At 35.2% G+C, this 24,119-nt stretch overlaps 1 protein-coding gene and 1 long non-coding RNA gene across 5 annotated transcripts in view; one reads left to right on the top strand and one right to left on the bottom strand.

Annotated features, from left to right (window-relative positions):
• Positions 1-867: 867 nt before the first annotated feature.
• LOC126268016 (uncharacterized) lies at positions 868-11,804 on the top strand. The gene is made up of 2 exons (XR_007549068.1): positions 868-1,024; positions 1,473-11,804. It is a non-coding gene; the product is annotated as an uncharacterized LOC126268016 (long non-coding RNA).
• The window catches only part of LOC126268013 (dual specificity calcium/calmodulin-dependent 3',5'-cyclic nucleotide phosphodiesterase 1-like), a 1,575,562-nt gene continuing 1,561,847 nt past the window's right edge, over positions 10,405-24,119 (bottom strand). For all 4 annotated transcript variants that reach the window (XM_049973424.1, XM_049973426.1, XM_049973425.1 and 1 more), the window contains one exon: positions 10,405-16,629. In XM_049973424.1, the coding sequence (XP_049829381.1) occupies positions 16,565-16,629 (65 nt within the window). In that variant the 3' untranslated portion in view covers positions 10,405-16,564. The remainder of the gene's footprint in view (positions 16,630-24,119) is intronic.

The raw sequence follows: 24,119 nt of genomic DNA on the forward strand, positions 1-24,119 counted from the left end.
ATGGCATGGTACGTTTGTGTTGAGACAGATTTCCAGAATGAAGGTGTCCCGACAGGAAGATGTTCGATTGATCGGCATCTTAGGGAGCACGGAACATTCCAGCCTATGGCTCGTGACTGGGGAAGACCTAGAATGACGAGGACACCTGCAATGGATGAGGCAATTGTTCATGCAGTTGACGATAACCCTAATGTTAGTGTCAGAGAAGTTGCTGCTGTACAAGGTAACGTTGACCACGTCACTGTATGGAGAGTGCTACGGGAGAACCAGTTGTTTCTGTACCATGTACAGCGTGTGCTGGCACTATCAGCAGCTGATTGGCCTCCACGGGTACAGTTATGCGAATGGTTCATCCCGACATGTGTCAATCCTCATTTCAGTGCAAAGGTTCTCTTTACGGATGAGGATTCATTCCAACGTGATCAAATTGTAAATTTTCACAATAAACATGTGTGAGCTGACGATCATTCGCACGCAATTGTGCAATCACGTCATCAACACAGATTTTCTGTGAACTTTTGGGGAGGCATTGTTGGTGATGTCTTGATTGGGCCCCATGTTCTTCCACCTACGCTCAATGGAGCACGTTATCATGATTTCATACGGAACACTCTACCTGTGCTGCTAGAACAAGTGCCTTTACAAGTACGACACAACATGTGGTTCATACACGATGGCGCTCCTGCACATTTCAGTCGAAGTGTTAGTACGCTCCTCAACAACAGATTCGGTGACCGATGGATTGGTGGAGGCGGACCAATTCGACGGCCTCCACGCTCTCCTGACCTCAACCCTCTTGACTTTCATTTATGGGGCCATTTGAAAGCTCTTGTCTACGCAACCCCAGTACCAAATGTAGAGACTCTTCGTGCTCGCATTGTGGATGGCTGTGATACAATACGCCATTCTCCAGGGTTGCATCAGCGCATCAGGGATTCCATGCGACAGAGAGTGGATGCATGTATCCTTGCTAATGGAGGACAATTTGAACATTTCCTGTAACAAAGTGTTTGAAGTCACACTGGTACGTTCTGTTGCTGTGTGTTTCCATTCCATGATTAATGTGATTTGAAGAGAAGTAATAAAATGAGCTCTAACATGGAAAGTAAGCGTTTCTGAACACATATCCACATAACATATTTTCTTTCTTTGTGTGTGAGGAATGTTTCCTGAAAGTTTGGCTGTACCTTTTTGTAACACCCTGTATTATTGATGACTAAAGTCCTTATTATGTGTGTATGTTGTGTTTTATTAAATACCTGTTTATGAATGACATGTCTGTATTATTGTACATGATGATGCAATGAAGAACAATTATTTTTATTATTATTGCTGTCATTATTACTACTACTGTGATTAGTACTACTACTACTGTATTCAAAACAGATTAAGAAGACAGCTCATTTAGCTTTCATTCATAAGTACTTATAGATGCGTACCTGGAATGTATAATCCAAAATGTTTCTTAATAGGCTCAGATAGAAGCTTTCGGACTCAGTGGCTCCTTCTTCAGGCAGAAGGGTTGAAGGGGAAGGAAGAAGGTTGAAGGAAAAGGACTGGAGAGGTCTAGGAAAAAGGATAACTTTCTGACCGTGGCTCAGGAGAGACTTACTGTATGGGATAAGAAGGAAAGACTGGTTTTTGGAGACTGCATTGGACTCATTTAAGAGATTATGCTAGCAGGTGAAAGACTTGTGGACAGTTTAATCAAGAAAGTATTAGCTTCTCAGAAGCTGCCTGTTTCACCTGTTTAATAGGAATACATTAATTTACTGCTGTATAAAACACTGTTAGAGCAGGATTAATTGTTGTACCATGAACAAAGTTGGGAAAGAATTTTTGTATAGTTATTGCTAACTAAGGAATCTGTTTTGTTAATATGTTTTCCTTTCTTTTTGCAAATATTGACATGTTTAATCATGTAGTGAGTAACGTACTTTTTTAACTTAAAACTTATTTGATTTAATGAAAGTAATTATACTTGATTTGAGATATACTGTTTTGCTGTCAGAATACAAGCTTATTTTGTTTTCTTGCACCTAATAATTTATGCACTTATTTTACTGTAAATTCACAGTGCACACATTAAATATGTGCACTGGCAGTCCTAGAAGGAAGGAAGGAAGGAAGCAAGCTGGGGTTTAACATTCCACTGACAATGAGGTCGTTAGAGACTGAGCACAAACACAGACTGGGAAAATATGAAGGAAATTGGTCACACCCTTTCAAAGGAATCATCCCGGTACTGACCCTCAGCAAATTAGTAAAAATCATGAAAAATTTAAATCTGGAAGGACAGGTGATAATTTGAACCCCTGTCCTTTTGAATATAGGTCCAGTGACTTACTCTCCATTGCTGTATTCCTCATCATTACAACTTTTAATTTTTTATATGAAAAATGAGGCCATCTGATGGGAAGATTAGAAACAACACTCTGTTCCTTCAGAATCATTCAGTATTTATTTATGTAATAAATAAGCTCTACAGTGGTATGTACATATAATTTACATGTTTAGCACTACTGTCTATCAGTGTTCAAATGAAGTTTCTCTGTTAAGTGCTGGCGCTGTATAAATAAATATATATTTTCTGATAACCTTTGTTTTTCAGATATCTGAAAATCACAAAATTTCATCCACACATTTGTTGATCTTTTGAAACAAATAAATTGTTACATCAAACATTCTCTGGGCAATATTTTCCACAATCTTTAGAACATAAATAGTGATAAACTAATTGTGCAATAATCACAAGGACTTTTCTTTGGTGGTAATAGATTCTAGAGTGTAGTAGTAACAAAATTCACACTTGTCTTTTTCCCAAAACAGGAAGAAGTGGATTTTCTTACACATCGAATATTGTATAGCACACTTTATGCAGTAGCAACATATAAAAATTTTATATAGAATGGTCTTCACTATATCTTTAATGAATGGTAACATCAATTCTCAAACACTGTGTGCTTTCAATCACTGGTGTTCACCCAGGCATTGATACATAAAATTCTTTTTCTATTTAAAGTGCTTTGTTCACAAATTTTCTGGAATGAAAAAAGTACATGATAGTTTACTATAATGTTGTTTTACATTGGTATTGCACTGTAGGAGGCCTTAAATAACAAAACAACATGTACAATGCAGTGTACAAATCATGATGCAAAGAACATATGAGAAGATTTTAAATGTGAAATTTAAATCTATCTGTACCACCTACTGCAGATTCTTCATATGTCAGTACAACAGGTTTACCATACCACATATTTTAATGTCCCCACTGGGCAGTTAGTATCATCGATTGGTTCACAAAGCTGAGTATATTATAAGGACCTGAAATGTTTTAAACAATAATTGTGTGATTCTAAAAATGTACAATCATCAATACTGAGTTAGCAGAATTGGTAGGTAACCAAATTGTGAGGAGCTAAATAGACTGAAGAGTGAAAGCACACATTATGACCACATTCTGAAACGTTTCCCAGCTGTGAGATACAAACATATCTTTACACAGTATGAAATTCGTGTAAAGTTTCCTGAAAAGTTAATTATTTTGTCCAGAATTCTCTGCTTTATGCAAGGAAAGTATTTTCTGATGGAATAAATGTGCCACTTCTTTGTGCTTGTATCTACAAAATATACTTTACATGTACATGTATGTATGCATTATAGCTACATTGTGATTCATTATTTTCATCTTTAATTCCTCATCACTGTTTCAAGGCCAAGTGCTGAAATCAAAGCTGTCTTCTATTCTCATTTGATTGCCTTAGCTAATCTTACAAATTTCCAGGTAAATACTTAAGACTCCACTTTGTTGTTAGTTCAGGTACATATCTTTCTGGACTGAACATGCCAGAAGGTAAATATTAGCTATCTTTTGCAACTACAGAGATCATAAAAGTGCAGAAGAGGCAGCTGAAACCTTGGAAAAATCCCAAGAGTTTAATCCCATACTGTATTAACATGTGAAGGAAGATTTTATATTTTATACTCATAAGATAAAATTGTAGATTAAAATCCTGTTATTATTTACAACTGTTGCACAGCTTATCAATTTAACAGAAGATGGAGGAGGAAGGTAAAGGAACAGGAAGGCTTTCCTGACTATAAATGAAAGTCTACTGAGTATTCCAGGTTAACATATGAAGGACATTATCATGTACAATATATACAATTACAACATTTTGACTAAAATACTTAAATATTTATAGTCATGTACAATAGATGATGGTATTCAGAAGTGTGGTGAAAAACTTGTTTGAAGTTAGTAAATCATCTGTATGAGTTGATTGCTAAAGTAAACCAAACAACTGCTTAGTCATGAATATATTAGCTACCTATGTATAAACTACTTTATGTATATAAAGCTATGTTCCCCAATCAGCTGGTACCACCAAAGTGGTAATAAGCATGGTCCCTTCATTTTATAATTATAATATAGGTAACTACATTTTAATTTCAGAAAAAGAACTAAATTTTATGTGATGAGAAAATAGATCACAAGCAGTAGTGCAATCAAAAATATTACATTTTTCATAACAACAGACCAAAGCCATGGTTCCTCTCTAGAATGCTAAAATATTGTCATGTCAAGAATTTACGAACACTATATTAGCATGTAATTTTCTCAAGAAACTTAAGATTATGAAATTAATTTTTAAGCTTGAAGTTATATTAAAGAGAAATAAATTGATTGCTGCTCTGTAAGTTTCTACACAGCAGGAATTCAGTTGCACCCTGTATTGGTTAAGCAGATTGCTTATACAAGTGATATTGATATCTACAGCAGTTTGATTTATATATTGTTGTATTAACTGGGTAATTACCTTCAGACAAACATTATCGTAGATTAGAAGTCTTTGAAACTGTGGTATACGACACAGAAACTAGAAGATAAAATGAGAGATGTGATTAAAGCTATGGACATCTTCAGAATAGGCAGTCCATTATTTACTGTTTTAGTAGCAAGCTCTGCATAGAAAGATGTAGCATGATTTATTGGAATAGATTTGCTCAGCTACTACCCTCTTCATAGGCTGTCCACTGTATTTACAATTGCACAAGCCAAAACATTATTTTTACTTAATGCTTTTTATTAGAAGGAGGTATTAGAGAGATGGTGTTAACAGAGTGGTATTAATACACTGCAGTCTCAACTTTGTCATGCCGCTGCAGCATACAAATAACAAAAAAAAAGTAACTGAATTTTATTGAGTGCTAAAAGAGGGGAGAGAGAGAGAGAGAGAGAGAGAGAGAGAGAGAGAGAGAGAGAGAGAGAGAGAGAGAGAGAGAGGGAGGGAGGGAGGGAGGGAGGGAGGGAGGGAGGGAGGGAGGGGGGGGGAGAGAGAGAGAGAGAGAGAGAGAGAGTGGGGGAGAGAGTATGACTACACGTGGCTCTTTCATTTTCCTGCACAGAACAGGCTATCATGGAAAAAAGAGGGGGAAGAACACTTTGTTGCTACAGATGTGAGGTAAGGCAAGGGCAGACTTAAAGAAATGAGTCAGTACACAATTGTATCCTCTGAAAATGAATACATATCAATACTCTTCTGTCTCTTGTATAAAGGCTTTTGTGTATGCTTATGTTTTATGTGCTTGTACAACATGTTCTGGTTTTTATTAAAATATGTCCACAGTCAGCATGGTAAAGATCAGAAGGGCAACAGAAGTGATGTCCAAGTCAACTAGTAATCAATAATTTGTTAATTTTGCACAGTATATACACACAGTGGAGGTATGAATTACTTGACTAATGTATAAAGTTCTTGATGAACTTTATTCTGCAATTGCATGCTGGTTTTTTGGGTTAAATTTAAAAACTTAATCTTCACCAATGGTGAAATATTTTCTATTTCAGTACAAAATAATAAAAACAGTTTTCTGTGTCATTTCATTGGTACATTCAGGGCATTTCGCTGTATTTTCTTCTTATAGGTGTAACACCTACTTCCACAGAGTTTCATATAATGTTTGTAAAAACTCAGTTACTAATAAATATAGAGGAAACTATGAGATTAGTAGAGAAAGGAAGTTAGTAGTAAAGATGCAATAATCATCAAAATTCATTCTGTGATGAAATTCAAAATGGGTAAGGAATAATCCCAAGTTAGTATTCATATGTATTTATTTTCTGTTATCTGCTGTCAAGGTGAAAAACTTTGTTGTATGTTTTTAGTAGTGTCAAGGAACATATGTGATACAGCTAGATTTCTGTCTTTATGATAGCATTTTATCATAAAACATTTTATGTTAAATGTATGGTGAAATTGTTATAAAGCTTATCTGCAAGGCAGCCATCTGCTGCCATGCTGATGGAGCCACATGTTTCATATGTTTCTATAGTTCCTGACTTTCATGCATCAAAATACACATAACGTCACTGATGTACAAAACAGATTATTGGGTAAAACTAAAACCACAGAGGAATTTAGTAACAGATCATATTTTCTGGTATATCATTGACTTTATTCATAAGGAGTTTTCAAAATCATACCTCATTTAAATACTTTCCTTTTTTTGGGGGGGTTTATGCCATCTGTTCATTGTTCAGGCAGTCATCTTCAGAGATGTTTTGTTCTGTAATTCCCCTTGTGATATTCATCTGTAAACTCATTTTCAAAACTTGTGCACATTCTAAACTCGAGATCTAAAATATACCTTCCATCTGGAAAGGGCAGTGGTTCTTCAAGTAAAAACTGTTTAGTGTCCTACCACACACATTAATTATGGGCGCTACCAGAACTTATAAGACAATCAAGAAACTTCTTTTAGAATGAAAACGTAGTGAAATGGAAGTTAGCACTCTAAAACACATTTATAGTTAATTTTGGACTTTGTCAGCCCCATGGTGTATAATGAGATAAAATGAAGCTAGTGTAGAAAACTATCAATTTTTACCTTCATTTTCTCTACTGTTAGTTTTCTGCAGTGTCATTTTTCTTGTACTTATGACATCACAAAGTATTCTTATACCAATGTTATATGGTTTTATTATTCAGTTGTCACTTGTTTTCTGGTTACCCATCATTGATGCCTTAATAGCTCCAAAACTGTTTTCCCCAGGTATTCTTTCAATTAATGTATTCTATCATTTTATACATCTTCCTCTGCTATTGTCTGAAAAATGTAACAGACTTATAAGTTATTTATTTTTTTGAGTATTTAGAGGTCCTTGGCTTCCATAAAATATGATGAGCCGTAACATACCATGTACACAACACCTGTATCAGGATATTCTCCAAGGCTCTCAGTTTTATCCTGAATAATGTCTTGTAAAGAGACTGGAGACAGTGGTACACAAATATGCATCACATATGTATAAGTTCCTGAATTAAAAACAGTGAATTGATGTTAAAAATGTAGGAAGGACTTCAGTAAGCACGATGACACATTTTTCTAGATCAACAATGACTAATTTAAATAAAGACCACTAAGCAAAAAAAAAAATATTGGAATAACTTATGGAAGACATAGCAAGAGGAAAATTAATAAGTACAGAGCATAGCAAAAACAGCTTTGAAAACGTTGATGAAATTAGTTTCTTCTAGATTTAAGCATTAACCCATTAACTGCTCTAGATGTGTTGATGCGCGCGCCTTTGTACCTGTCCCTGTGTGCTCTGCTGAACATGTTTACGCATGACACCACTCCTTCTACCAGGTACTCTTGATGTGTCTACCCATAGAGAGAAGAACTGGTGGCACACACAAACACATTCAGAGCACGCGCATTAACACATCCAGAGCAATTAAAGGGTTAAGATTCAGGTATATAACCAGGAACGTGTGGTGGATATACTTCTGATATGTGAGTCATATTAAGAAGTTAACGCTCTTTGAGAAAGTGTTAATAGTACTTATGGCAACATATATGAAGTTTCAGAAATTTACTACCATCATCTTGTGTGCACCATTATTTTTGGATCTGCAAACACAACAATCTAAAGCAATATCTTGCTGAAATGCTGAACTATGACTGCAATTATTGCATTCATTAAATGTAGATTTACGTTCTTTTATTTCTAGAAGACACCGTGAGAGCACAGATTTCCTTAATCACAAACATCTTCTCTGTATAATGGAATGCATCCTATGAAAAAAGTAAGCACATTTCATACTGCTTACAATAACCTTAGTTGTCAGTAATTTATGTACTGATTATGCAGCTGTTTATGCAGACTCAGAGTGCAGCATCGAAAATGTTTTTTTTCTTTTCGTTATATGTATTGTATAAGGTCCACATAATATTAAAGAATAGCAAGGAATAACATCTAATGGAGAAAGTATATGTTGATGGAAAGAGAACTCAGTTTTTGTAACCATATAGATAATGTGTACCTATCTTCACTGATGTTAAAAGCAGATACATAAACCTTTGAACCTGAAATTATCACCATAGGAAATGTTTCATGTTCAAATTATAAGTGGCCAATCTTCCATTACCCTGCGTACAGAATACATACTGAAGTTACAATTTTACAAGCAAACATAGCAATTGTTCTTATTATAGTTTAGTTTCTGTAGCATTATAACTTATGTAAACATTGATGTATCTCATCTTATTTACTATTTAAACCACAGCAAAAGCATACAGGCACATGACAGATGTTAAGGAACTTTTATAAAATTCGTTTCCTATTTGTGTTGTAGGTCTTAATAATATGAGTAATGAGGGTTAAAGAACATAAAGATATACATGTGGAAAAAGTAAGCAGTGACAAAAAAAAAAAAAAAAAAAAAAAAGAAATGGATTTTTTTTTTTTTGGGATAATACCAGCAGCATCATCTTTAAAAGTCATAGCTACAATAAGGCCTATTTCAACTTTTTAGTGTTCAGTCTGTTATACTACAATTATATTCAATAGCCTTTGCTTATAGATGTGATGGTTTCTTATGTGTTTTCCCACACATTTGCATACTGAATAACTGGGTTGTGAAATTCAGCTTACTATTGATGTAAGGTCTGACCTATCATAAAAAAATGGTTTTTGTTATGTGTGGATTTTAATACCTTGATTCTGGATTTAATCATATTCCTAAGGAGAAATATTATTTACAATAGTTTGTATGCATAAAAATAGCTACATTTTTATTAATTTATCAATAAATAACATTGTTTTCACATTTTTTATTTTTGTACACATAATTCATATCTACAGTGTTATGTACAAATGTATAAGCTATCTCAAAATGAAGTAAATAAATATGATACATTTGAACTATTAGAGCAGGTTATTTTCCTCTTTCACACATAATAATCATATGTAGCAATTGAAGTGCCAATAAGTATGGTATTTTTGAGCAGACGCAGGATTGTTTCTTAATGCACCAGTGACATTAATGCATTATCTCATGGAAAGAAAGTAAAAATTCCTAACATTGTGAGGTTTCATAAGTAACTGAACTTCCATGTCAGTGCCCTAACTGCTTTATTAAGTTCAACACTTCATTTCTTTCTGTGGCATTACACATGTTGATTCATTTGTGTAAAAGTAGTCTACTATGACCATAATGTGCAGTCCACAGCCTGAAATTCCATGTTTAAACTTAAGGAGCAGGTAAGGATACTTAAGGAATATTCCTAAAAGGCCCTTAAAGTGTTAATACAACTATATTTAATGCAACTATTTGTTTTTCATTTTGTATTGCACTATTCACTTCGTGCTACTGTACAAAAATTAGGTATTCACACTTACATTCCAGTTTTACACATTTTTGTTTGACCAATATATGGAAGCTGACTAATTTCAGGCAGCACAATGGGGATATAATACATAATGTGGTGCAGTTTTTATTGTGAAAATGATGTTTTCGGTATAAGTTTGTGTGAATATATGCAGCAATGAAACTTCCTAGTAATTGAAGCTGTGCAATAGCTCTGAAATATCTGTGGTATATTGAGTGATATAATACTCCTATCTCTGCAAAGAAAAGAATGAAAGTGAGGTATTCCTTGGTATTTCTTTTATACATCTGTTTGGTCTGGAGAGAATAGGAATTTTATTGCACTTCTGTTCAAAGAAAGTTGCTGTTACTTTAGTACAGAGTTCTATCTTTTGTCTTGGCAGCAGGACACTTTTGGTTCTCCATTCTCAAAATATTTCCACATTTACAAACATTTTCAGCTCATGTTGCATTTCTATACTCTACATTATATTATGTTTCCCAACAAACTTCTGTTTGCTTTGATGAGTGAATAACATTTTGTTTAATTATGCTCCCTTTTGTTTTTGAGCAGTAATTTAAAGTTTTCTGTCTGTAGCACAATGTCAGCCTTACTTGGTGAATGCTCCTATGCCAGTTGCACAGTACGTCAATCATTATTTTATGTTCACAACACCCTCAGATTTGAAAAAAATTGACAAAAAATAAAAAATAAAACTTGAAATTGATACTTCATTACAGATGTACTAGTGATGTAAAAAAAGTGAAATTGCAACAATATTAAGAAACTGTTGCTGTACTCTGATGGTAACATGCAAATTCAAAATTACATTCACAACAGTGCTATAAATACAAAATGGATGTTATCATTTTTCTATTTCTTTACAAGCTATTTAAGTACTATAAAATTAGCTGCAGTGATAACACAGCACACTACCCAGGATATAGATTTGAAATAAGTGATTTTATGTATTTTGCTCTTTCTCCCTCATGGTTTGACCTACAGTTCCCTTGGAGCCAAATGAATATGTCCTCAAGAACCTCTGTTTTCCTTAAAATTAAATCTGAATGCAAAAATGTGCCTGTACCATAAACAGATGCCTTCTCATTTGTAACTTTGCAAAATATATAACCCAGTCAGTTTCAAGATAAAAGCCATGTTTCACAGAATCATTATTACAATCATTATTTATTTACAACATGGAAGGCACATTTTATGTTTAGAATTCTGTATCTTTAGACCTGAAGAATCAACTCTGTGCCTGGTACATTCCAATGACCAAAAATGCATATTATTTTCAATGTTAGATTAAGATTGTTATGTATGTGCATCTGCAGAAAATGTTCCAGTGCAAGAAATTGTAGCAAAATGAACACTGAGAACACACTATTCACCTTCATAAATAATTTTAGGGACATTAGAATACTCACTTCGGTGACAGTCATGGGGTCACTGAAGACAATTTGAGTGCCACTAAGAATTGATGATCCATTGGGTCTTTATATTTGAACAACTGAATTAAAGAAGTAGTATTTCAAACTGTGTAGAAAGAGTAAATACTTTCAGTGACATATTGATCAATGATGCTGATGGACTGTAATCACAATAAAGTAGGACACCAGGAGATACATATCACATATCTCTTGACGACCTACATCCAGTTGTTTTTAGAATCAAGAAGAAATATTTTTACATCCAGTGTAGAATATATATAGAGCATAATACCTTTTTTAAATAATATGAAGGTTTACTAAAATATCTGTAAATTACAAGAAGTACAGTCAATGTACTGAGTTCATACTATGACTTTCTACATTGTAATTTGAATTCAGTGAAAGAGAACCATATTTATGTTAAGAAATATTCATGATCAGCGGAGAGAAGGGAACTGCAGATACTAGAAATTGATGAATGAAATGCAAATACACCACAGGAAATGTTAAGGCAATTAATTAAAATGAGGTGTTAAATGGTTGCAAGAATTTCTTTCTTTCCTTTATGTTTCTTTAAGAGAAAGTAAAGCCAAATATAGATGTGTTAGAGAGAAGCATAACCTATTGTCAACATAATTTATTCTTACTGCAAAGAAAGGCTAGCAACATATGTAATAGGCATACGATAACACTAATAGATATCGTCATGGGAGGGGGGGAAAAAAAAAAAAAAAAAAAAAAAAAAAAAAAAAAAAAAAAAAAAAAAAAAAATTTACACATATACGATGACTAATGTAGATCCAATTGTCTTCACTTTGTCATTGTGACAATAGGAAAAACAGATAATATGCACATACTAAATGACCAAATAAACTCAAAAAGTCACTTTAGACAGACAAGACTCAAATATCAGTTTAAACAAAGATCCTCAGAAACTATTTCTCGTATGTATGGAGAAATCACAGCAAAATCTGAGAAAGAATTGTTAACACAGAAATTATAGTAAGGGTGTTGGGCATACAGATGTACAACTAGATGTTGGATCATTTAGGCAATTCCTGCATGAGAAGAATTAGAATGGTCTGGAATAAGGATATGGAAAAGAGTAAGAAATGTAAGTGACCTTAGAAGAAATAATCACTCTAAATACTTGAATGAGAATGAAGCAATGTGTAGAAAGAGAGACTGAAGTACCATTTCTTACTATTTCATTGAATCCTTCTCATCAAGGCAGCGTCGATGACTGGGTTATGATATGCAAAAGATGGAAAGGATTCATATTCATCTAGGTAATGCATAGACCATTTGAAGTAGATGGTGGCAATAAATGATAATTACTAGGCATCAGAGCATCCCTTTTAAGAAAAATAGTGTGCATTAAAATATAGATGTTGAGACTAACACAAAACGAGTATTAAACGAAGAATATATTCATGCTGTGTAAAGTATGTATTTAGGCATTCTGCGGTTCTTCTAAAATGGTGAACAAAAATAGCAATGACAACTATTTTGTTAGTAAATCATAAGGATTCATTTTGTCTACATGCAGAGAGGAGAAGAACAGAGGATGAATGAACTGTAGTATGTTTGGTATGGTAATCATTAATAATAATTCTGTGTTATCACAACTGTTATCAGTTTTGAATCAAAAGCACCTTATCTGGCAGACATTTCATTAACAGGTGCTATCTGAGACAGCATATGAACTATTTGCTTCTGTTTTACAGTACACATTATTAATTATGTGCTAAGCAATCATACAACAAAGGTTTTAATAAACCATTAAAATTTCTATATTCAGAAGCCTTACCTACTGTCACAGAATATAGTTAACATAATGGAGAGTCCTGGAACTAAAATACTTTGTAATTTAGACAAAACTGGGAAGTTTTTTTCAAACTAAATCAAAAGAATTCTGTCAAGGGAAACTAAATTCATGGAAGGACAACACTACTGATTTGTGGAAATAATTTCTCAGGATGTTTACAATTTTGTAGTAGATAACATAGAGAAATTTATCCTTTTGGGTCAGCAAATATGAACTTGAATCATAAACACTTGAATCATAACACTGGATAACAGAAAACATAAGTATTTTGTAGAAAGATTAATTGTGTATCCCTATCAGCTTTGTGATACTTTGGTCTAAGATTTATGATTTAGTATGAATGTGCTTTGCTTAGCAGCCAGATACATGTCTCTGTGGCCAGGAACATATGTTTACACCTTTCCAAAAACACAAAATTCAAAATTGTATTTTTTTTTTAGAAAATCAATTGAACTGCTTACATTTTCATTACGAATTTAAATGGTATATCATTCAAAATTTGATGATGTACTTCAAGTAATGAAGGTATTCCAACTTTTATTCAAATAAGTCATGGCTATGAAGTCTACCAATATACTGATAGTCAAAGAAAGGTTCATTACAACTGCTATGAACATGCTGTTATATAGGTTTCTCAAAAAATTTCAGTTACAACAACAGTCAAAACCAATTGTAAATCAAAGCACATATAAAGATTACCTTAAATAACAATCTTTAAAATGTGCAGTTCTTAGTGTTGAGTTTGTAAATATCTGTTGATTTTCTGTTGCTCTCTGAAACAAGAAACATCCCTAAGCTGTTTCGCCATTTTCTGACAAACTGGTCGAACTACTAACAGACTTCGCTTGTGCCTGCAGTTTTCTCTTGCATTTAGAGAACATTTCTTTCCTTGAAGTGGATTTTGAGTTAATGTTTAGGGGTAGACAGCTGCTATGGAACCAAATATGTATCATTGTTATTGAATATTAACTGTTGTAAAACACTGGTGTTTCATGGTTTCTTTCTCCTTCTTTCACACATTGTTCAAAAGATGCTTCTGTAATTAAGTATCAAAGTGTAAGAGCAGAACTCTTAACCATATAATATAATATGAGAAATACGCATAATATTACAACCATATCTTGTCATGTTTAAAGGGTTATGGGACAGGGGATTGCAATATTATCAATTACAGAACAAAGAGCTCACAATTAAGATTTAAGAAATTAGTGGCAAAATGCATATAGCATAATAAACTATTGTTGCACAGTTTCAAAGTAAAATGAAATGATGTAACCAGGACTCATGTTTCACATTAATAACTAATTATAATGCACTCTAAAAGTATCTAGTTATGATGTCCTAGACTGGCAAAATTCAACACTGTTTACACTAAATGCAGAAGACCTAGCACACAGAACAATAACAGCTGAGGCTGGTATTTGTGATCTTACATATCTGAGAGCTCTGAGAGCTGAGTTTGTGTGTCCATATAATTTTTGTACCTATTCCAGCTGATCTGTGGAAAATAAAGTAGGATATACATATTCCTACATTTATGACTATAAATATATATTGTCAAAGAGTGAAATAATTAAGAGCAGAACAAGATTCACAACAGTTGAGATGTATCAAAACTCATACATGAATTCCTTTTATCTCTGTGACATTATACAGGTATACAACAAAGTGAAACCAAAATAATTAAATGAGGAACTCATACAAAAATGTCTAATACATATGAAGAATTAATTTAGTTTAGGAGATCATTGTAAAATGAAACCATATTTTTGTATGCAAAACACTACTGCTTTTCAGTGATCCACACATCAATTTCAAAATATTTTATTTTAGACAGAAACTAAAAACTGAAATTCAAACATCTTGCACTGCATGTGACATATATCAATTCCAAGAATATTTCTGTACTTGCAAAATATATGAAATTCACAGTATAAATATTCCAGTGCAAATGCTATGTCATGTGAAGTATTTATACTGAGACACACTATGCACAAAGTGTTCTGTAGCCTACAAAAAATCACAAGATAATACATTTCATTTCGCTATTAATATTGTGAGTATCCGTTTTATACAAAATATTGCTCTTCAGTAATACCCTTATATTCTGTGCTACTTGTCTTATACATTATTATGCAGTATTTATTTTATATTTTAACTGATTATAGAGCTGTGTAAAGTAACAGTGATTTTTTTTTTTAATTTTGAATTTCTATGAAAACTGCCCCATCACATTAGACTCGTGTGGTTTTCACTGAATTTCATTATCTATACTTTCTTATTTGCAATCTGTTGGTAAGCTCAACTCGTGACTCTTACATTCTTTTAATAGCAACAATTATTATGAAATGAAATTACTAATTAAAGTTATTCACGGCTTGGAAAAGCATGTATAAAATTCAGAAGTACATTTTATCAATGTGAATCCTTATAAAATATAAATTAATTGGTGTTGACATTCAAGGTAAGTAGAGTTCAATTTTCTTAGGAATGCTCATTGTACTTTCACAGAATTTTCAAAGTACAAAGGCATGTTTACTCTGTCATAGTTGTAATGTTTCATGTCTCATTGTTACACCTACAACAAAGATTAACTTGAGAAAGAGTGCTACCATGATGGTATTAGAATGATACCTGATACAACCATTTCCAGATTCAGTAATATTTTTAAGCATACCTTTCCTGAATGTCTTACAATAACACAAGATTATTTTAATTTAGGTAGAAATACAGTACATCAAGGAGCACTCAGTTACACTGGTTGATCCTCTGTCACATAATTTATAATAATAACTGTAGGAACTGGCTCATATTTACTGTGTACGAAACAGATAGAGAAATATCCCAAATTGTGGATAACCTCTTTTTCTTTTAGTCAGGATTGTAACAAATAATCAATTGAAGTGCACCTTGTGAGTGGTAACAGTGAACTTAATATAAGTGAAATATAACATCAGTCTTTGAGTTACTTAAAATGTAACAAAATGAATTAGTAATATTTAAAATGTACATAATAACAAAGACATTTCTAGCATCTGAGAAACTGAAAGAAAAATGTGTAATTACTGACATATTTATGCAAATATTAATTAAAATAAGACAGATATAACAGTGTGAGAGAATACTGATTTTATGAACTCACCAGTCACTGTTAGAAGTGATCCAATTATTGAGTCTGTTATTTTAAAACCAAAATGAAATAAATAAAAATATTTAAAATTTTATCAATATGTCATTTTGTGAAAAAAGTATGTTTTGGAGTTAATGGAATAACACAATAGCTTTTTCCAGGTATCTTCTGACATATTGTAAATGAACTTTAATCAACACCAAATCACTTCAAAACTAATGCTCCCCTTTCTGTTTCCCTCCATGGTTATCAGCTTCCTGATACCCTACACTCTTTTCTCTGCAGTTGCTTATCAGTTGCAGCTATGATACAACAGATTCAGTGTGCTGCATAATGGAGGTTTTGAAATGCAGTACATACATTTTGAATATCTGTAAGGAACACACTTCTGATTGCTAAACAGGTTCACCAGCTCTTTAATATTTTGTTCAAACTTCAACTTGCCTAGAGCTAAAACATATCATTAGCTTCATCAGTCAAGTGCAGTGATCTTGCTGAAGTTCTGAAATAACTTTATTTCACATCTGTAGGGTTGTTTTCCTCAGCATTTTGTTGTTGTTGAGCACGAGCTTCAGCATCTGGAAAATGAATTTAAAGTTCTAACTTCTGCTGTGACTTTTATGCTTCTGGGAAATACACATAGGAAATATTTAGTGTGTATGTACAGGATTCAACAGAGGAATGTTTGAATATATATGACAGTAGAAGTAAAACAAACCAAATAACAAATTTCAAGCAATTGACTTTAGTACCTCCAGGACAGGGGAGTGGTGAAAGCTGGAGGAAAAAATAGTTATCCAAACCTCAGGTGGAAAGAGTGTGCCTCAGTATGTAATTCCATTTCCAGTATTCTGATAAGCCCTATTTGTATTACATGAACAAAATTATGTACCTTTTATTACTAGTATATGTATAGTGTCTGTTGTGGTGGTCTTCAGTCCTGAGACTGGTTTGATGTAGCTCTCCATGCTACTCTATACTGTGCAAGCTTCTTCATCTCCCAGTACTTACTGCAACCCACATCCTTCTGAATCTGCGTAAGGTATTCATCTCTTGGTCTCCCTCTATGATTTTTACCCTCCACGCTGCCCTCCAATGCTAAATTTGTGATCCCTTGATGCCTCAGAACATGTCCTACCAACCGGTCCTTTCTTCTTGTCAAGTTGTGCCACAAACTCCTCTTCTCCCCTATTCTCTTCAATACCTCCTCATTAGTTATGTGATCTACCCTTCTAATCTTCAGCATTCTTCTGTAGCACCCCATTTCGAAATCTTCTCTTCTCTTCTTGTCCAAACTATTTGTCGTCCATGTTTCACTTCCATACATGCCTACACTCCGTACAAATATTTTCAGAAACGACTTCCTGGCACTTATATTTATACTCAATGTTAACAAATTTCTCTTCTTTCCTTGCCATTGCCAGTCTACATTTTATATCCTCTCTACTTTGACCATCATCAGTTATTTTGCTCTTCAAATAGCAAAAATCCTTTACTACTTTAAGTGTCTCATTTCCTAATCTAATTCCCTCAGCATCACCCGACTAAATTCGACTACATTCCATTATCCTTGTTTTGCTTTTGTTGATGTTCATCTTATATCCTCCTTTCAAGACACTGTCCATTCCGTTCAACTGATCTTCCAAGTCCTTTGCTGTCTCTGCCAGAATTAAAATGCCATTGGCGAACCTCAAAGTTTTTATTTCTTCTCCATGGATTTTAATACCTACTCCAAATTTTTCTTTTACTGCTTGCTCAACATACAGATTGAATAACATTGGGGAAAGGCTACAACCATGTCTCACTCCCTTCCCAACCACTGATTCCCTTTCATGCCCCTCGACTCTTATAACTGCCATCTGGTTTCTGTACAAATTGTAAATAGCCTTTCGCTTCCTGTATTTTACCCCTGCCACCTTTAGAATTTGAAAGAGAGTATTCCAGTCAACATTGTCAAAAGCTTTCTCTAAGTCTACAAATGCTAGAAACATAGGTTTGCCTTTCCCTAATCTTCCTTCTAAGATAAGGCATAAGCTCAGTATAACCTCAAGTGTTCCACCATTTCTACGGAATCCAAACTGATCTTCGCCGAGGTCAGCTTCTACCAGTTTTTCCATTTGTCTCCAAAGAATTCACATTAGTATTTTGCAGCTGTGACTTATTAAACTGACAGTTCGGTAATTTTCACATCTGTCAACACCTACTTTCTTTGGGATTGTAATTATTATATTCTTCTTGAAGGCTGAGGGTATTTCGCCTGTCTGATACATCTTGCTCACCGGATGGTAGAGTTTTGTCAGGACTGGCTCTCCCAAGGCTGTCAGTAGTTCTAATGGAATGTTGTCTACTCCCAGGGCCTTGTTTCGACTCAGGTCTTTCAGTGCTCTGTCAAACTCTTCACGCAGTATCCTCTTCCATTTCCATAATATTGTCCTGAAGTACATCGCCTTTGTATAGACCCTCTATATACTCCTTCCACCTTTCTGCTTTCCCTTCTTTGCTTAGAACTGGGTTTCCATCTGAGCTCCTGATATTCATGCAAGTGGTTCTCTTTTCTCCAAAGGCCTCTTTAATTTTCCTGTAGGCAGTATCTATTTTACCCCTCGTGAGATAAGCCTCTACATCCTTACATTAGTCCTCTAGCCATCCCTGCTTTGCCATTTAGCACTTCCAGTCAATTTCGTTTTTGAGGTGTTTGTATTCCTTTTTGCCTGCTTCATTTACTGAATTTTTATATTTTATCCTTCATCAATTAAATTCAATATTTCTTCTGTTACCCAAGGATTTCTACTAGCCCTCATCTTTCTACTTACTTGATCGTCTGCTGCCTTCACTACTTCATCCCTCAGAGCTACCCATTCTTCTTCTACTGTATTTCCTTTCCCCATTCCTGTCAATTGTTCCCTAATGCTCTCCCTCAAACTCTCTACAACCTCTGGTTTAGTCAGCTTATCAAGGTCCCAGCTCCTTAAATTTGCACCTTTTTGCAGATTCTTCTCTTTTAATCTACAGTTCATAACCTAAATCTCTATCTTACCATTATATTATCTATCTGATACCTTTTAGTATCTCCAGGGTTCTTCCATGTATACAACCTTCTTTCATGATTCTTGAACCAAGTGTTAGCTATGATTAAGTTGTGCTCTGTGCAAAATTCTACCAGACGGCTTCCTCTTTCATCTCTTACCCCCAATCCATATTCACCTACTATGTTTCCTTCTCTCCCTTTTCCTACTCGCGAATTCCAGTCACCCATGACTATTAAATTTTCGTCTCCCTTTACTACCTGAATAACTTCTTTTATCTCATCATACATTTCATCAATTTCTTCATCATCTGCAGAGCTAGTTGGCATATAAACTTTTACTACTGTAGTAGGCGTGGGCCTCGTGTCTATCTTGGCCACAATAATGCGTTCACTATGCTGTTTATAGTAGCTTACCCGCACTCCTATTTTTTTACTCATTACTAAACCTACTCTTGCATTACTCCTATTTGATTTTGTATTTGTAGCCCTGTATTCACCTGACCAAAAGTCTTGTTCCTCCTGCCCTCGAACTTCTCTAATTCCCACTATATCTGACTTTAACCTATCCATTTCCCTTTTTAAATTTTCTAGCCTACCTGCCCAATTAAGGGACCTGACATGCCACTCTCCAATCCATAGAACGCCAGTTTTCTTTCTCCTGATAACGACGTCCTCTTGAGTAGTCCCCGCCCGGAGACCCGAATGGGGGACTATTTTACCTCTGGAATATTTTACCCAAGAGGACGCCATCATTTAATCATACAGTAAAGCTGGATGCCTTCAGGAAAAATTACGGCTGTAGTTTCCCCTTGCTTTCAGCCATTCGCAGTACCAGCACAGCAAGGTTGTTTTGGTTATTGTTACAAGGCAAGATCAGTCAATCATCCAGACTGTTGCCTCTGCAACTACTGAAAAGGCTGCTGCCCCTCTTCAGGAACCATACATTTGTCTGGCCTCACAACAGATACCCATCTATTGTGGTTGCACCTACGGTATGGCCATCTGTATCACTGGGGCACGCAAGCCTCTCCACCAATGGCAAGGTCCATGATTCATTGGGGTCTATGACCATGAATATGAAGCATTTAAATCAAATGTGAGCCGAGAGAGCAAAGCTTCTGACATGTAGCTATTTAATATTTTAAAAATGTTCTTTTGGGTTAAACTAAAGAAACAAGCATGTACAAAATGAACAGTAAATACAAAATTAATCAAGCAATGAAGTCACTGTAAACACAGTCTTTCACTGCTCATTTATGACAGGATATGGTACTGGAACAATGGTTAATTGTCAACAGTGCTTTTCAACTGAGCCACCCGAGCTCACCTCACAAATAACTGAGAAGCTTCAACTTATTGTTCTTCCCTCTTCATACCTTCGAAATGCAATCAAGCCTCTCCCACAATGCTTAGGAACTTGCATTCCTGAGGAGTTCCTCTCCACATCTTCTGAAGTTTAAGTCACACAGAGTTTTGCTGTGTCACATATGATCAACAAAGCTTATTTACTACAAAAGTAAAATATTTTAATTGAATGAATTGTGGGTTCTTGGTGAAACATTGTAAATTAAGTAAGCAAATGTGTGAAACAAGGCAAAAAACAGTGTTTATTTTGTTAAAATAATTTAATTTCCAATGCATTTGAACATTCACTGCTACAACAATAATATCTAGTTGAATGGAAGATGTCTCCTTTTTATTATAATTTTTAATATACATTCTGACTACCAGTAGCTTTAGTATTAAGCCACTTGCAGTACTCTTATACAAAGCCAGAAACAATAATTTGTAAAAAAATACATGTGAAGTAATTGTTAAGTAACTGTAAATAAACATAAGGTGTTACCTTACATACAGAGACCACTGACACGTACAGATTTAAAATTTGTGTATGAAACTTTCTTTTGCAATAATATTAATAGGATGACAATTGTCGTACACCAATGTATTTTTACTAGGTAAGAAAAAAGATGTTTTAAAATAAAGCAGTGTAAGAATTAACTCTTTGTTAGATGAGTGTATTGCTTTCTAGTGAGAATATGGAAAGACCTAGAGTCGTCACTTTACACTTATTGGAAAAGGTATATATGAGACAGGTAAGTAACATTAGATTTATTCTTAACATAAAAAAGTAACAAATGATTTGAATATCCCAAAGAACTACTACCACATGCACAGAATCTGATGTCCTTTACTTTCAGTTTATTAAGATACACCATGAAAATGCCATCACTGAATCGTATCCTCATTATTGACGATATAATTTTCCTGCTGCATCTAAAGTTATGAAATCATGAGACACTTGTAATGTTAGAGCCATCCATCCATCCATTCATCCACAGAACTGACCTTTTGTTTCACTACTTACTGCAACTTGGCTTGCCATTTTGTACAAGCTCCCTTGTTTATTATTGTCATGAAATCTGCATGTATGGAAATGGAAGCTGAATAATTTCACCATTGATTACTTAGCATGTTTACCAATATTCTCATTAAATTCTGTATTATGGTGTGCTTTTTGAACAACAGAAAGTTTATTCCTTTACTTCTTATACAACATTCTACTACCTCTTGAGCAATATTTATATGTACCTATATGTAGTATAGTTCTAGTTATGGTCTTGAAGTGCTCTCAGTACACATTGTGAGTCAAATGCAATAAGAACTCTCTTATGCATGAATCTTCTTTGCATACTGCAGTTCTTTCACTATTGCTATAGCTTCAGCAGTATATTTGGAGGCACATTCTGGAAGTATATACTTACATAAGTTTTCTACAATGAGTTAGAATCCTGATACCTGAGCTTCTCCTGGCGTAAACTATGTTCAAAGTACTTACGGGCATTCAGCCAGGTTGAATTTTTGACAACGGCCGATATTTCGGCGGATGCACACTCCGCCATTTTCAAGGCTTAACTGCAACGACCAGACGAAGTGCAGAAAACACGAGAGCTCGGTTCTGCGAGTCTAACAGAAAAGATAACACACACCTAAACCAAAGCCACCAAAGATGAACGAAGTCAGAGCTATCGATAGTAAGAAACTATGGACTGGTAGTTGAGGAAACGTTAACTCTGTCCCTATGTTTTTTAACAAGTGAAAGAGCAGGATTCCAGGCCGAGTTTAAACAAAAGCCTCCATCCCTATTCACAAGGTTGCTAGCCAATTTAATTTCAACAGACTCCTTAATCACACTATCCCAATAGCCGGACGTGCATGCTAATATCTCGGTATTATTATACCACATGGGGTGACCAGTGTCCAAACAATGTTCAGCAATAGCAGATTTGCTAGGCTGCTGTAGTCGCGTGTGCCGTTTATGTTCAATACACCGGTCCTCCACGGTCCTGATGGTCTGACCAATGTATGCCATGCCACAGCTACAAGGAATGCGATAAACACCTGCCTTACGTAAACCAAGATCATCCTTAACAGACCCCAAAAGCGCTTTAATCTTAGATGGAGGTCAGAAAACACATTTCACATTGCATTTCCGTAAAATACGACCTATCTTGTTTGAAGTGCTTCCTATGTAGGGCAAAAAGGTAATAGATTTAGGAGTCAACTGAGAATTATCATCAGTCACCTGGCGCACAGTTGGTTGATATCGCAACGTCCGTTCAATCTGTCTTTCACTATACCCATTGTGGCGGAAGGTAGCCTCAAGATGGGCCAGCTCAGCAGGCAAAGTCTCAACGTCGGAGATGACATGTGCCCTGTGTACCAGGGTACGAAGTACCCCTTCACGTTGGGCCGGATGATGACAACTGTCCGCCTGCAGATACAAGTCAGTGTGAGTACGCTTCCTATAAACTGCATGTCCCAACGATCCATCCACCTTCCTCCTAACCAAAACGTCAAGAAAGGGAAGGCAACCATCCTCTTCCACCTCCATGGTAAAACGAATGTTGGGGTGGATCGAGTTTAGATGTTCTAAAAAGGCATTCAAATTCTCCCTGCCATGCGGCCAAACAACAAAAGTATCTTCAACTCGTTGAGACTTTGCCTGCTGAGCTGGGCCATCTTGAGGCTACCTTCCGCCACAATGGGTATAGTGAAAGACAGATTGAACGGACGTTGCGATATCAACCAACTGTGCGCCAGGTGACTGATGATAATTCTCAGTTGACTCCTAAATCTATTACCTTTTTGCCCTACATAGGAAGCACTTCAAACAAGATAGGTCGTATTTTACGGAAATGCAATGTGAAATGTGTTTTCTGACCTCCATCTAAGATTAAAGCGCTTTTGGGGTCTGTTAAGGATGATCTTGGTTTACGTAAGGCAGGTGTTTATTGCATTCCTTGTAGCTGTGGCATGGCATACATTGGTCAGACCATCAGGACCGTGGAGGACCGGTGTATTGAACATAAACGGCACACGCGACTACAGCAGCCTAGCAAATCTGCTATTGCTGAACATTGTTTGGACACTGGTCACCCCATGTGGTATAATAATACCGAGATATTAGCATGCACGTCCGGCTATTGGGATAGTGTGATTAAGGAGTCTGTTGAAATTAAATTGGCTAGCAACCTTGTGAATAGGGATGGAGGCTTTTGTTTAAACTCGGCCTGGAATCCTGCTCTTTCACTTGTTAAAAAACATAGGGACAGAGTTAACGTTTCCTCAACTACCAGTCCATAGTTTCTTACTATCGATAGCTCTGACTTCGTTCATCTTTGGTGGCTTTGGTTTAGGTGTGTGTTATCTTTTCTGTTAGACTCGCAGAACCGAGCTCTCGTGTTTTCTGCACTTCGTCTGGTCGTTGCAGTTAAGCCTTGAAAATGGTGGAGTGTGCATCCGCCGAAATATCGGCTGTTGTCAAAAATTCAACCTGGCTGAATGCCCGTAAGTACTTTGAACAGTTAGAATCCTAAATGAAGAAAATCTAACAAAATGGAACAGTTTCCTTCCTTTTAACCAAGAAATGGACAACTTGAGTCCGTATGAGGCAGCTGGACATTGTGTTCATTTGTACAATAGCTGTATGTGGTCTCAGAGGGATGTTGAACTGGCTATCAGTCTACAGTGGTTTAT

Source organism: Schistocerca gregaria, chromosome 4 (genome assembly GCF_023897955.1).
Source record: "Schistocerca gregaria isolate iqSchGreg1 chromosome 4, iqSchGreg1.2, whole genome shotgun sequence".
Taxonomy (NCBI): Eukaryota; Metazoa; Arthropoda; class Insecta; order Orthoptera; family Acrididae; genus Schistocerca; species Schistocerca gregaria.